The 15959-nt window shown below is 42.2% G+C and overlaps 1 protein-coding gene across 5 annotated transcripts in view; it reads right to left on the bottom strand.

Moving 5' to 3' along the window:
• Positions 1–15959, bottom strand: part of DENND1A (DENN domain containing 1A) — a 153587-nt gene that overhangs the window by 80304 nt on the left and 57324 nt on the right. For all 5 annotated transcript variants that reach the window (XM_005529246.3, XM_088065948.1, XM_014257980.2 and 2 more), the window contains exons 6-9: positions 7789–7858; positions 7191–7271; positions 5075–5128; positions 1369–1479 (exon numbers count right to left, since the gene is read on the bottom strand). In XM_005529246.3, coding sequence (XP_005529303.2) covers positions 1369–1479; positions 5075–5128; positions 7191–7271; positions 7789–7858 — 316 coding nt within the window. The remainder of the gene's footprint in view (positions 1–1368; positions 1480–5074; positions 5129–7190; positions 7272–7788; positions 7859–15959) is intronic.

Here is a 15959-nt window from a genome sequence, read left to right as displayed (position 1 = left end):
GTGAACTTGCTCATTAAGGAAAGCACAGTGACAGGTAAGTAATTCCTCTTTCCAGGCTCTGTCACAAAGGGAGAGATTAAACCAACCAACCACACAACCTCTGAAATGCTTTGGGCAGCCCTTCTCTTTTTCCCTCCTCTCTGATCATTTACTGTTCTTTTCATTCTGTAGGTTGCTGAAATAAACACCTCTCCTTCATTTCATTCCATTACCAGACCTGGATGGAATTTTCCTTATTTTAGTAGTGAGGACACATGTGGCAGATAAAGAAGTTAAGATTTTACGAGTTTTCTATGGTATTAAACTTTATAATACTTAAATACTTTCAGTTATATGTGGGATTGATTGTAAACATTATTAATAATTGTTATTAGGTGCCAGAGGCTATTATAATTCTCCTTTTGCTTACCTTTCAAATTTATATTGTAATAGTTATACTGGGATTAAGTCTGAGGTCTTACTCCTCTCATTTCTCTGCCCTGTGCTGACAGACCATCCTTATGAGGGTTTGTGGACATCACTGCAGCCTTGCAGAGCACTCACAGTGCCATGGAGCAGTTTGAATCCCAAGCACCAAGCAGGTCTGGTCATACAGCCAGACACCAGTTAGAGCCCCAGGAAATGGAAATGGCAGCTGTACTTCAGCCAGGACTGCTCGAGTGCTCAGCCCACAGCACTAGAAACCAAAATTAGTTAAATCATCTTCAGCACTCACAAAGGAAAGCAATCAATAGCCATTTACAGAGCAAACATGATGACCATAGAGCATTTGCTTTCATAAAGAAAATCACAATCTTATTGACTGCTAAACCTTGAAATGCATAACACAAAACTTTGAACTGAATCAAGCCCTGTGTTTGTTTTGATCTCCAGCCATTTTTAGAAGAGAGTACTCGAGAATATTCAGCAGCTTTCATCTCTCAGACACTTGATGGAGCCTAAGGAGCATTAAGACTAAACCTTATCAAACACAACTACAAAACTGTGCATTGTCAATGTACTTTAGCCCACTCCTCTGGTCCATCCAGAAGAGGTCACTGGAACATCCATTTGACAATGACATTTATCTTTTTTTTTTCCTGTCAAGTAAATTCTGAATAAAGGACTTCACTATGGCATGAGTCTTTGAACATTTGTGTACCAAACAGCCACAAAAATCCCCGCGTCCAAAAAATTCTTTTGAATGTTGGGGGCCAACAGAAGTTCCACAAAATCCTCACATAAGGCACAGAACTGAGCTGGGGCTGCATAAGTGAGGTTGAAAGATAGACCTGGAGATAATCAGTTAAGTTCCTACATATGACTGTAATTAAAAAAAAAAAAAATTAAACACTGTGAATAAAATAAATTCTTGTGCATTTTACTTACAGTGCTCAGCTTACTACAGCAAATGAGGATGCGGCGCTCGTACAGCATACTGGCGTAGAGATGCAGCATGTTGTTGACATCAACTGCTACAAAATACTCTGTCAGATTTCTCTGGGGAGAGAGAAAAAATAATTTTTGACTCATGGTATTACAAAACCAAGTGTCCTTAACAAAAAAAAAACAAACAAAAGACTAAACAAAAAATCCCCCAAACCCAAAGAGATTTCATGCTTCTATTGTGCTACAGCCAGTACGTGGCTTAACAAAAGAAAGCAGGATTTCATCTTATGGCAGAGGCCTTTCCAATCACAGTATCTCTCCCCAAAGTTTTGGGGAGCTGGGTCTTGGAGTAATAAAAGTGATGATGTTTCACACACAGATTTTTGAATAGAAGATACTTCTGTGAGAAAAAAAAAATGTTCTGTCACTTTTATGGAGACTTCAAAGCTGCCTGATTAAGTACCAAAAACCCACATCCCAAAACTAAAAGCAGCTCTCAGAGGCCAAGTCTAATACAGCAAATTCAGTTGTGAGTTCAGCCTGTGCTAAAACAATTCTGACTGTTGGGAACACATCTGGGCATTTCACACACACAAACCCCATTGTCTGAACTGAACCCCTCACTGCAGGCACTCGGACATCCTGGGTGGGAGACAGAAGCCCTTCACTGAGGAGGCTGAGGAAGATGGAAGGGAATTCTTTCTCTGACCACTTCACTTCTTAAAACATAGAAATTAAAGGGGAGAGGTGGAGGAAAAGGTAATACCCAAAAATGCTGAATTAGGGAATTTGCTTCCGAATAGCTTCTTACAGACATGAAAGGGTTGCTATAGGATAAAGACAGCCTTATACAAAAAGCACATGTGAGAGCAAAATTAGATTAGTCATGAATTCAAGTGCAATCTTAATCATCCTTAAATAAAAAAGTGCAGAAAAGCAAAAAGCAAATATGATTTAGAAACTTAAAGAAGCTCAACAAAGCCTATTAGCACTTTTGACAGATCCAAGATACTTGGCCTGAGAAGTCTGCCAAGATGCTTCATACTGTGCAAAAATATGTTCCCCAGCTTGCCATCCAAACACAAAGAACTGAAGGAAAATTAAGCATTGTATTTGGGAGACTTTGGTACCAGTATGTAGAGGGATAAAAACTGAGCTCATTATGGTTGGCTTCAAACATGTAAAATAAAACAATCATTCAGGTCTTTGTTACAGCAGAGCTGGAGCCACAGACAGGTACAGTCGAAGGAGAAAAAAAAAAGCCAACACATTTTGCCAAAAACCTATTAAACTATCATGTACTTTTTCTGTATTTCTCATCCCATCTGTGCTGATTAACATGATATTTTTGTCTAAACATAAGCTGTCTTCTCTACGGCTCTTCTTCCCCCTCTCACCCACCCTTCCACCACGCCAAAACACAGCGCGTGACGACACAATTCCTGCTAATAGTGGGAATTAAAAGAATTTTTAAGGAGCCCTGAACTCCCTTTGATGCCACTCAACTCAGGGGCACAGCAAAAGCAGCACACAATCCCTGCATCCAGCCCAAGGACACAGCCCTGCTCCACACGGGTCTGTTTGTGAGGCAACAGCCTCCACTGCAAGAGGAAAATAGACATGGGGACTTGATTTGCAATTGTTCTTTCATCGAGTTTATTGTGATGACATGACACACAAATGTACCTTCAGATGGAAAGATTTATAAGGTTTCAGTCTTGTCTGCTCTCCGAGATTTGCCAAGGACACCTGGGAACCATGTGGGCTGCATGGAAATGTATTGGTACTGAGGAGATTCACGTGTTCCCTCGAAGTTGTATTTATAAGAAAGCTGTCAGCTCTGAAGCTGAAATTGGGACTTACACATGTATTTTGAAAGACATGTCTCGTAAGTGACAAAACCATGAATGAGTTAAATAAATACAAATGAAAGCGTTCCAGTTAGCAGGGTAGTTGTTATGTATTTTGCTTCCTAGGATTTAAACCTTTCTTGGGGCAGTAAAAAGGGGGATTTTCAGAACAGGCATCCCCACTCCTCTCAAAATTCACCAAGAGCACTACAAAACTCGCTCACACTCATTTTAAAGTTCATTACCAAATCAATCATCCATCTGATCATTTGCCATCTACTATCAATAAACACACATTGACTACACTGACTTTTGAGATTAAAAATCACCTCTTCCACCATCATCTAAAGAGGAAGATGGACCGAGTGATACAAAAATACACAAGACATCATCCCCAAGAAAATGCCATCATTTCAGCCTGTTACCTTACCTGCTATTTGTGAAACACAACAGCTAGTACCAGGAACTTCAGTCTTGCACTGTATTTCCTGCAACCAACCCCATTTATTTCTGAAGTCACTCTGCATTTACACATCTGTCACACAACTCACACCTCCTGAAGCAGGGAATGAGTTGCTGTTACAGAAAAGTACCCATGCTAAATGGTTCTGTGACTCATTAAACATTGATCTGATACAAAGGCAGGTAACTCCAAGAGGTTTGTTAACATTCCAAACAGAGCTCTCTGCAGCTCTCCATTCATCATCGCATCCAACTTTGAAGGTTGGCACCACTAAAACTTTTGCCAATATGGGCATTAAATGCAATTCCTGGTAAGATACGTGGAATTTTTAATAAATCAGGTCAATTGATTAAAATACAGCAGACTTCTCCCCATTTAATCTCCTTCTATTATTCCCTAATTTTCTCCATCTCTACAGGAAAGCTGTTTTAATAGATAGATAAAAACCTCCTAAGAAATGACACAATCCTGGGATAGTGGAAGGTGTTGCTGCCCATGGCAGGAGGTGGCACTGGATGGGCTTTAAGGTCCCTTCCAACCAAATCATTCTGAGATTTTATGATTCTATTAATTAGGACAAGATTTGATGGCTGGTTTACACTCAGGAATTGATTCCTGAATTACCCTCAGCATATCGTATTTGTACAAAAATAAAGCACCTCAGAAGAAAGAGCACATTTATTAAATTTCCTGTCAGGATATGTGTCAGTATGAAGAATCTGCAACACAGAAAAACCAGCAACAGTGTTTTGAAAGGCAAACAAAAAGCCCCAAATGCTATCTGCTATACAAATCACCCACAAATGAGATGGAATGTCTTGATGATTCCCTTTTTTCTTTCATGCCATCAACTGAAGAATATGATGCTGAGACCGACCGCAAAATGCTCGGGAAAGAAAACTGAGATGTCAGGCACAGGAGTTGGGCTGAGACAGAGCAGGAGCACATTAAAGAGTCTTTAAGAGAAGCAAATGCCAGCATTGTCTCCCCACAGACTTATCATCTGGCTGGAAAGCTGAGCCAGGCTGGAACACACACAACTGCGCGAGGCTTAAAAAGTCTCCCAAGAAGTGGCTCTGAAGAGCCCAGGTGTGCCTGGCATTCTCAGCAGCCATGCAGCAAGCAGAGCATTTTCCCTGCTCTCTCAGGTCATTCTTCCAGAGGGGTGGCAGTGAAGGATTAGCAGAGCTGCTGTTTTACCCACATCAATCTGTCCATCAGTACCTTGTCCTTCATACAGCTCAGCTTTTAATCACACATGCAGACTGTCAGCTCCTGAATGCTCAGTATTTTACAGTATAAAACCTATCCCAAACAGAGCAATATTTGTCATCTATGTAGCAGCTGACATTAAATGGAAACAATAAAGTGTAGGGTCCTCCCAAATACTCACATTTTCAGGTATACTGGGAAGCTCTCTGGTGTCAGGCACAGTAAAGTAAGAGTGCTACAAAGAGAGCAAATATCGATTATTTCAATCATGTCAAAAGCAATCTAAATGTATTGCCTGGTATTGGTATCAGCACTAACAGCAGTTGCTCAGCTAAATAAGAATGACAGAACATTCCTTACCAACTACCAGCCAGAGTACCCTGTCCTGGGTTCCACAGGCTGTGTTCCCAGATCACAGGGGCAATAGGAAGTGCAGTAAGATAGAAAGTATCAAATGCTCCAGGAAAATTACATTCCAGGTTTTTGTTCTTCAGAGCTGCTGCTACAGACAGACTCACAGCGCTGTGTGATGCCAAGGAAACTCCAAGGCAGGCTGCAATTCAAGCTATCTTTCCCCAGCCCACGGCAGGATGGACTTCAGGGAGCAGCAGCAGGCAGGGCCTTGTCTAACTCGGCACCAGAGGGGTTCACTCCAGCCAAGGGGGAAGTTATGGAAATGTACTGGGAAATGCTTCCTAAGGTTCAATGCCTGCTTACCTGAGAAATACTGAAAAGTTCTAGGTCACTTTTATACACTCTAAAAGAACATTTTGAAAGACCATATTGCTATCATATTTTCATAATCCATGGTATTGTTCAGTGTTTTTAATTGTCTGCATTCCAGAGCCCAGGTTCCCAGTCTAACCACGGATGACCTGCATGATCCTTGGTCAGGGCTTTGGAAAGAAGGTGACTTGTATACAATTAATATAATTTTTAAGAGTTTCACAATTTGTTTCAGGGCTACCTATTAATTACTGGCTGAAGCCTGAAAGGCTGTTCCATCCTTGGCATAGCTCCACAAGTTGCACAATTCTCTTGCACACAAATCTCAGCCATCTCAGTGCTTCCTGATCAGGCTTTAACCTGAAATAGCAGGCAGGGACCGCAGCTCCACTGAACAGAGACACGGAATGGGAAACACAAGCTTTCATTTCTGATGCATCACTGGTTTGGTTTGGTTGAAAAGATGCAATGCCAAGGCAGAGGAACAGCACTCAGAGCTGTATCACACAGAGGAATCTTGCTCCAACCCCGCAGTGGGCTCAGAAACAGCCAAAATAAAATCAGAAAAATACGGTCCCTGGGCTGCTTTTTCTATCCTTTATTGCTTCATTGCCCATGAAATGTCTGAGACAAGAGGAGACAGGCAGCATTCCTTGGAATGACTGGTATGAAAAAAACTGGAATATCCCCACTGCCTCTGGCCTTGGGACTCAGCTCATCCCCTAAACAGAAATGCTCCTCAAGAGGGATTTTCGAGGGGCTGGGGATGTGTCCAGGGCCAGCTGGGACCAGCAGGGCCACACACCTGCTCCCTGGGCACTGCCAGCCTTGGGGGAAGCAAGGGGCATGAGCTGCTTCCTGCCAGAAAGTGCTTCAGGAGGAGTAAAGGAAATGCAAGGGAGACTTCCCAGGAGGGTCCACATGAACTCTCAGCTGGCAACAGAAGCAAAGAGCACCTGCAGTGCTCACCACGGCCTGGAGCACAAGGCTGTGCTGCAAAAATGAAGACAAAAACCCCAGAAGACTAAATTCAAAATACAATCCTATCAAATAAAAGCCCACATCTATACTGCTAGTGTGCTTTGCTTAATTTTCTCACAAAATATAAAAATGAAACGAATTCTTTTTTCGTGTGAGTTTTTTTTGAGACGGGGAGAAGGAAGAGGGGAAGGAACCAGAAAATGTGATGAGCAGTTAATACTCCCCAGGCTGCTGTGACAGGTAAGTGCCTGTTTGCTTCCCAGCCTGCTCCCCCTTCAAAGTCCCAGGAGCTGTGCAGAAGTGAGGGCAATAAATGTCCCGTGGTGCCCCTGACCTCCTGCAGGATTTGGTGAGACATTCCCAAGGGAATACACACAGTCTTCCTCCAATCAACTGCATTTCAAAGACATCTGAGGTTAGGGAGCGGGAAGCAGAGGGCCCCCATTGTGAGAAGGGAATCTCACAGCTCCTCACAGCAAAACAACACCTGTGTACAAGCTCCAGGAGAGAGGATTGCTTTTGACATTCCTCTACTATGACATGGGATGAATATTAAACACCTTAGTTTACATCTCCCCCCCAACACTTACCACTCCAAGATGAACAGAGGTTCCTGGCTCAGGGATGGTAAGTTTATGAAATGTTTCTAGGAGCTCACTCCTCTGACTATCCTGCAATGAGAAAGAGAATAAACCAGGAATACTGAGCTAGCGCTGTTGTCACCAGGTAAACTCTGAGGAAGAAGGGCAGGGTAGGCCAGAGGGGTGGGTAAATATTTTGCACTGCTAAGATCAGTTCTACTTTTACTGCCCATGACAAACTTGGATCAGACACCTGAGAGACTGCTGGGACTCTGCAATATGGGAACTGCAGAATTACAGGAACTGTGCTGAACACAGCTCAGGGAGTCAGGAAGGCTAGCACAGGTGACTGCAGGGACTTGGGTCAGATCCACAGCCACAGCCTTGCACTTTATCTTTTCCAAAAAGAAAATTAAATGTGTATTTATTTTTCAGAGGCACTTGCCAAGCTGAATACGATCTTCTGTATCACTGCATCATACAGATCAATAATTCACATGGTCATCTCTGACAGAAGCACTTCTTCAAACAGCTTCTTTCATCCTCTCACCCTCACTCATTTAATATTGGGATAGGAAAAGGAGGGTTCAGTATTTTAGAATAATACCTGTCCTTTTGCTGAATAATCTGCCAAAACATTGAGCAGTTTATAAAAGACTTCAAACCACGGGAGGTAACTGAAAAAAAGAAAAGAACAAAAAAGGAAAGAGTTATTTTGGTTTTGAATCCTAATAGAAGCGGACTTTTAGAACTGAATAATCAGTATCTCAGTTTATAATTGTTTTAAAATCTCATTCCATCACTGTATTTAGCCTGGCCCTTGCTTCAGTCAAACAGAAACTTCACCTTCAGTACATGCACACAGCTTCCAAAAGAGAAGAAACACAATTAAAATGGAAACATGCAGAAAAATCACATCTTTTTCATTTACTTTACATCTCCATTCTACAATGTAAGACAGTGAGGATGTTTCTTTTCACTGCAGCTTTGCAGGATTCCATGCCCTGTTTTCATGGCATAGTTCTTTATTTCAATCCTTTTCCCAGCACCAGTGAGGAATTTCCCTCGTCTGTGGCAAATGCAAAGCCAGTCAGAGATGCACTCCCTGATGCTCTTTAATCACAGTTGCTTTCTGAAACAAATGGATTCTGTTTTGATATAGTTAGACAGGATTTAAAGTTTTTATAAAATATGACTACATCCTGACAGCTGTAAGGAATGGAGTGCCCTGTGGTCCCTGGCTGTGCAGCTCTGGTGATAAATGAGGTGAGAAGCTCTCTATGAGACAGACAAAGTGACTGGCACTCCATCATTAGCGTTTGTTTGAAGCCTGCAAATGCTACTGTAAAATGTAAGTAGCTTATCAAAATATACTGATAAGCAACTTAACTTTTCATGTTATACGACAGTATTATCGTTTAAATTAATATGCTCTAAACATCTTTACAAAGTGTGTATTCGAATAGAGCAGAAAGACAGACAATTACCACTTTAAGCAGCATTTAAGTTTGACATTATATTGTAAACAATTCAGAAGGATTAGGTAGAAGATAAGTTTCTTTCTTTCTGTTTAGTTAAATAAACTTCAGCAGAGTTAAAAGCTATTACAAGAGTAACAAGAAATCCTCTCCAAACATATCTGCTAAGTAGAGATTAAGAACCTGGTAAACAAACCCGTGCAAGGCATCTGTCAAAAGAGTTTGAGAAGACAGAAAAGCAGGAAGGCAGAAAGCTCCCTGGCAGTGGGAAACCAAAGCTGCTTCCACGGAGACACCATTAAAAGTTCTACCTAATCACTCAGGGACTTGGCCAGAAAAATACATTTACAGAGTTAAAATGAGAATCCTTAAAACCATTATTGTGCTTCTGTGTATCATGTCTTGTAAAAGAGGAAAACTGAAGCCGGTTCCCCCAGGCCTCCAGCTCCTCAGGACCCAAGGGGACAGTGCTGAGCCCCCAAAGCAGGGGCAGGTCCTGGGTGTCCTGTCAGGGCCATGTGCTCACTGCTGAGCTCCCTGCAGCTTCCAGGGGCTTGCTTTATTTACCTGCACACACCCAACCAGCTGTAGGCTCCAGCCACGAGAATACTCCAGCACAAACCAATTTTATATTTTTTATTTGGCACCTAGGAGAGAGCCTCTGTGATTCCAATAAAACCAGCCCAGATATGTCTCATATTCACACAATGTCAAACACCAGCAACCCCCCCAGAGAAACAGACACAGCCCCATTTCTGCTACACTTGTGACTCCCTGGCTTTCCCTTCTCTTCCCCAGTATCCTCTGGTGAACCTATTGTCCTTTTTTTAACAGTCACTCCTCCTCCTTTTCCAAATGATGGGTTAGCATCTCATCATAACTGCTTCTTTTTCTATTTTGAGAATAACTTCCCATTTTGAGGACAGTGTCACAGTTTGGAATCTGAGGAAATGAGCTGGTATTTGAAGCAGAACTCATCCTTCCACAACACATGGGGATCTGTGTGGCTCTTGCTCAAGAGAGGGGCAAGACAAATGAAGACAAACCCACCACAAAATTGTATAAATTATGCAGACAATCTCAGTTCAGTTTTCACCCCCTCCATTGTCACCACACAGTCCAGGATGTCTCATCACAAAATTTCCAGATACATTAGACAGCTAATTTATCCTGCCACCTTCAATACTCTTACTTCATCACTTAATCCATGTGTTGACTACTCAAAAATAAAACAGTTCTGCTTTTATTAGATTAAACTGTGTGACCAGTTAAAGTTAAAAAAAATCTAAAAAATCCCCCAAGAAATACAGTTATCTGAATTTGTTTCTAGATGTCTGCCAAAAGGAAAAAGGAAATAAATGTGGGTTTTTTCCTTATAGAAAGCAAATCCTCAAGGCAGCCTTTAAACACCCCTCCAAAAAAACACAGGCTGAGTTTATAACCCAAAATTTTCTGTACCACGAGGACCTTAAGTAGCACAACTGGTAGCACTGCTGAAGATTTATAGCTTATGACTTGCTCATATTTAATTTGTAACCAAACACTTCCCCTTCCTCTTAGCTACCTCAGAACTTTTGATTAACTCTTGTTTTCGCAGGTCAGAGGTTAAGCAAAGGAAGGGAAGCGCTCTGCAGTGAGATTGCCCAGAGCCCCCAGCAGCCCCTCCCAGCACCATCAAACCCCCAGGGACAGCACCGAGCCAGCAGGGCTGAAGCTCAAAGCCTCTGGGGAGCAGGAATCACATCCCCGTGAAGAGGAAACAAAAATAAAGGGGCAACCTGAAATTTCAGTTCTTTTTTTTTTTGGCTTTTTGCTTACTGTTAGAAAGGTAAATCTCAGCTTAATAAAGGAGAGATTTTCCAGTGTTATTTGTAGCAGGCAACCAGGAAGGAGAATGCAATGGCAGGATACCCAACCTGTGAATGCTGAACTCATCAAACCCAACTTCCAGGGTGCACTCCAGGGTTTGGGAACCTTGTCAGCAAGAACACTCCATGTTCCAGGGCAGCAGCAGCAAACCCCAGTAGCAAGGGGGACCTTTACAAATTATTTATGAAGATTGCTATTACCATAGCAGCTGTTTATAAAACTAATGTTTAACATTGCCAGCTCCAAAATTCCATTTACTGGTGTGCTGACACCATGAAAAAGCAGAGGTAGCACTTGTGGAAGGGTACCTGTGCCACCTTTGGTTTCCTCTGGACCTGTGAAGTCCCACCCTGGCTCACAACCCCTGGAGCACCAGAGCAGCTTCTGGGCCTGTAGAGGCTGAGCTGCACTCAGGCACAGCTCTGGTGTGAAATGAATGCAACTCAGTAACTAGTCTGACATCAACACGTATCATGCAGCATCTCCTCCTAGACTGAGTTACAAGCACACATAACTTTTACTCCTTCCATTCACACAGATCAGAAGTGGAATTTTTAACACGTATTTATTTATAACACATACTATATATATTTTGATAACAGCATAACCAACTGCCATCTCCCTTGCAAAACAGAACAGTCATTTCCATTTTGCAGATGGGCACACTTCTCTGTGGTGACAGGCTTACAAAATCTGTCTGTATTAGCCAGGATTGGTTTCATGGAGTTCCCAAACCTTGACCTTTTTGCTCAGCACAATAATCTACAGTGACCTAGAACACAGAATACAGCCATGACCTCAGTTATTATATGAAATGTAGACACATTATCACTTCACATTATCACATTATAACTTCACTGACAAAAGTCTAAGGAAGAGGAAATTCAGGCCAAATGCATCTTCTGCCAGCACTCCTCCAGCATTTGCCACTAAAACACCCAGTGCCTCAGTTCATGGACTCTGGAGAACAGACAATAAGAAATAATTCCCCCCCCCTTGTGCCCAGGTCCTTGGCTGTGGCAGTGATGCCACCAGGGAGCCCAGCAGGGTGACACTGCAACAGGAGTGACCTGTGCCACATGGGCAGCTGCTTCTCTCCCTGTGTCCCCTCCACAAAACTCCAGCACAGTCATGAGAGAGCTGAAAATCCCAAGGAAGAGTCAGCAAATTTATTATTATTATTATTATTATTATTATTATTATTATTATTATTATTATCATTGACATTTTTCATTTTAATCTATGAACCCCGTGAAGGCTCCTGGTGAAGCAGAACACATTATCTGACTCACAGTGCCTGTCAATTCCTGCAGGACAAAAGACAGATCCTCAGCAGGAGCTCAGAAGGATCTTTGTGGATAATCCCAACACTGCGCTTGAAAAAATGCAAGGATGGAAAACATATCAAAAATTACTCCAGTTTCTTGGTGACTTGTTGTCTTAGGACTTCTTGCATTTAAGGATAAAACTCTGCAATTTAAACTTAAACCCAGTATTGCTTCTTTCCATCTTCCCATACCTGGCAACTAATGATTCTCTTTAGCATTACTTCTAATCATGGAATCACGTTCTATTTTAGGTTAGTAGTGGTTCTAATGATGAACTAAGTTATGTTTGCCAAGCCACAATGCTCTTCAGGAGTTCTAAGCAAACATGATTTTAAACAGCAAAAACACATTATCAAAACACTTTTTCCTTCCCTTCATTAAAAGTATTCATTTCTCCTTTAAATTATTCATAAATTTCACTTTAATTTTTAACACTTACAATGAAGTAAAATGACATTAAACTACAGATTTTTAAAACTAATTCCATTTCTCTGCTCAAGAGAGGGATCACTCTCCACATGCTATTATTTTCCTTGCAGGTATGCACTATTAAATTATTTTCCCCACCTTCACTTCCTTCCATCACCCAGTATTTCCAGCATCTTTACCAAATGCATTTAAAGAACCAAGGCATCTCTAGGCTCATTTGGGAATTTCCACAGGCTAAATTCTCAGTTCAGCTGTTTCTGTGTTCCAGTGTCCTCCCTACACCTCACGGACCTCAGTGTTATTCTCTGCTCTAGACTCAGTCTATTGACACCTTCTCACACTTAGGAGCTTCAGCACAGACACCCCAAATCTCCATAGCAACCCCTGTGCATGTGGGTGAGATGCAGCCTTACCTTCCACGGGAGCAGCCAACTGCTGCTTTGAACATCAGCTTTTTACTAATTTATTTCTTTCAAGTTTCCTGTGTGTCAGATCTGCCCCACTGCAAGCGCCCCTGCCAGTGCACAAAGCCAGCTGCACCCTTGCCTCTCCTTGCTCCCATAGGATTTCTCTTCTTCCTGCATTTCCCCCAATTTTGTAATAAACTTCCCTTTGATTATTACCCATGAGTGATCATTCCATGATTCAGTTTAAAGTTATGCCACTTAAGCATGACTCATGTGCATATTTTAGAAGTACTAAACCCCACAGAACTGGATCTCATCTTAGGGAGCATCTTAATAAATAATTGTCAACAGCAAGTGCTTACTTTGCTGACTTTCCATTGTGTATCAACAATAAAAGTCAATTAAAACATTCCCTTTGCTGTTTTCCTGCACAGTGTGACCATGTCTGAGCAGTTCCAGCAAGTCTCCCTTGCACAAAGCCTCCCAAATTCCCTAAATGCCAGCACCAAGCCCAGCCCTTCCCAAAGAGCTCCCGTGGCCCTGGAGCTGCAGCTCACGGAGGAGCTCAAGGCAGCTGAATGCCCCCAGAACAACTCGGAGCCAGAAAACTGGAACAAGGAGATTCATGATGTAACAATTTTACATTTTAGTCAAGCTAAGAAGTGCCAGGGCAGCTGGAGATGCCCGCTCAGAGGGGCTTCTGTTCGTGCTCTGCCATCTAATTGGGACATGGCAACGGGAACTGCAGGCTGAGGGGGACAAAGCTGTCACCCTTCCCCAGGCTCTTTGTGGTCACTCGAAAACCTTGCGGGGAAAAAAGTCCAGTGCAGCTGCACTGTGGAATTTCTGTAATTAGAAGGAATTCCGAGGAGTTTAGCATGAGTGTGTGGCACCATGCAGCACCCACAGCCACCTCACAGCCTCTCACAGAGAAGGAATAAAACGACTTAATTTTACAGTCCAAAAAATAAAGTTTTTTCATGAAAAACATGCCTTAGACTTTCATTGGAAAACATTTCATCTGAGACCAATGGGTTTTAGGAGCTTGGAGCACTATAGTTCACCTGGGAAGCAGGAATCCCACACCTTCTGGCTCCCAGGGCCAGGACCAGCCTCCACTCCGTACAAGGGACTGGATGTTTACAGAAACACACCACAGCTTACAATGTGCAAAATTTGAAGTACATTCAATAGTCAAGCTTTCCCCTTGTGAATTACTAGTCACTCTTAAATTTTAGAAAACTTACTGAATTTTATGATAGACTATTTCATGTTCAATTTCTTTCAGAATTATCTTTGTGGCCTGGTCTGTTGTTGGCACTGTCTGTTCTCCCTCAGGTAGATCATTCACAATCATAAGGTGTCTCATTCCTTTTCAGAAGAGAAACTTGTACATCTTTGGAGTTTTTTAGTTTAAGACCAACAAAGAAACTTCAAGTATGTTTGAGAGCAAACGACTGAAGGAGTGACAGGAAATAAAGGTACATAAGAAAAACAAGCAAAACATTTGTTTGCATTTCCAGCACACACTGACAATTATGTCTGTATGCTCTTCTAAAATCCACGGGCAAAGGCTATCCCAGAAAGCCCACTGGGTGAGAATATGGGCATGCTGAAGGGCTTGGTACTTTATAGTGAGGTTTATGAAATGCAACAAGATATCCTTAGAGCAAAAAACTTAACAATTCAGTTCCCTTCAACACCAACAGAAACACATTGACCAATGGCTTTACTCAGGGTAAAATGCTGTAAATAACAAACACGAAGAGGGTAGAGAACAGACTTAATCTGAGAAAAGTTACAGATTGTACTGGCTCTAAATCATCTGGACCTTAAAAAAAAAAAGGTTATGAAGGAGTTAGAGCAGCTTGGCACACGAAGCTGGATTTTAAAAAGCAGGATGCACTAGACAGCATGAGAGCCTCAAGATCCCCACCGAAGTGACAACACAGTGAGAGGATTCCAAAGGCTTAGCTTGTCAAGGAATCTCTTCTCAAACCATGCTTAAAAGCACACATGAAAGTGCTGGAAGAGAGAATTCTAGATGTGGCAGACAATCAGAGATCCCACTAGGTTTGAGACATCTGGCATCAGTTGAAATCCATCACATTTCATTTGGGGATCAAAGCCTGCTGTTAAGTCTATCACAGGTTGAAATAGTAGATCCTGAACAGCCTTTTCATCCCAATGCAAATTAACCCTTTTTCCTTGACCAGAGAAACAGCTCCTTTTCATTACTGACTCCAATCATATGTGCTTGTCAAGCTATGCCCTCTAGTACTAAGTTTCAGCAGAAATTTCAGTAGCATTATGAACTTTTTATTATAAATCAAAAGTGCTCCCTCCCAGCCACCAGGCCCCATGCTCTGTCACGTGCTGCAGTGAGCTCCAAAGCCACTCTGGGACGGAGTTTGTGGTACCATCTGTAATGCAGATAAATTCCTGAAGGGAAGAAAAACGTTGCATACAGGTAACACTGTATAAAAGAAGGGGCTTGTACCCCATGTAAAATCATGGCTCAGGCCTGCTGCTTTGGCTAAGAAGAAAAGGACTATGGGAAAGTGACTCAGCTGAATCAGAGGGAGTTATATAACCAATAAAACAAGTTATATAACCATCATGGTATACAGTGGTTGGTTGAATTATGGTTGTTATGATTTAAAACTATGTCATTGATAAAGGCCTAACTGCTTAAAAAGGCCTGGTTTTTGCAAAAAAGCAGCTCTCCTTTGCACCTGCCTGGGGACTCTGTGGCGCTTTGCCCGTACAGAGAAATTTTACACACCTCTGTGTCCAAGAGCTCTGCTGCACAGCAGCCAGTTGTGCTTGGCTGCTAAAGGGAGGTGCCACATATTGAAAAGTCAAAGCTGTGCATCAGGTGTGTATTTGGGATGCCTGTGTGTGAGTTCTGAGACACGATGGTGAATCTTTGCATTTTGGCAAATTAGCTACACAGAGCATTGGAGTAGGGGATGAAGGTATTTCAGTAACAAAGCAGAAATCAATTACATGTACAACGTTCTTCTCCATTCCCCAAACCACTTGTGTTCCCTGCTGGCAAGAAACAAAGCTAAGTGAAGGAAGAGGTTTTACAGTTCCCTTCACAGGGAGAGAGCTTCATCACAGTGAAGCAATATTCACATGCTCAGAGGGAGTACACACGGCTCCTAATAATAAGCAAAGTTGGTAGGAAGTCATAAAAGTTAAACCGAAACCCAAGCAGAGCTGAAAGAGCCAAGTGAAAAATTCATGATTATGTCGGCGCTG

Source organism: Pseudopodoces humilis, chromosome 22 (genome assembly GCF_049639895.1).
Source record: "Pseudopodoces humilis isolate 2021_Gansu_Grassland_sample_001 chromosome 22, ASM4963989v1, whole genome shotgun sequence".
NCBI classification, from domain to species: Eukaryota; Metazoa; Chordata; class Aves; order Passeriformes; family Paridae; genus Pseudopodoces; species Pseudopodoces humilis.
The sequence above is the reverse complement of the archived record's forward strand: the minus strand, read 5'-3'. Positions and strand labels throughout refer to the sequence as shown.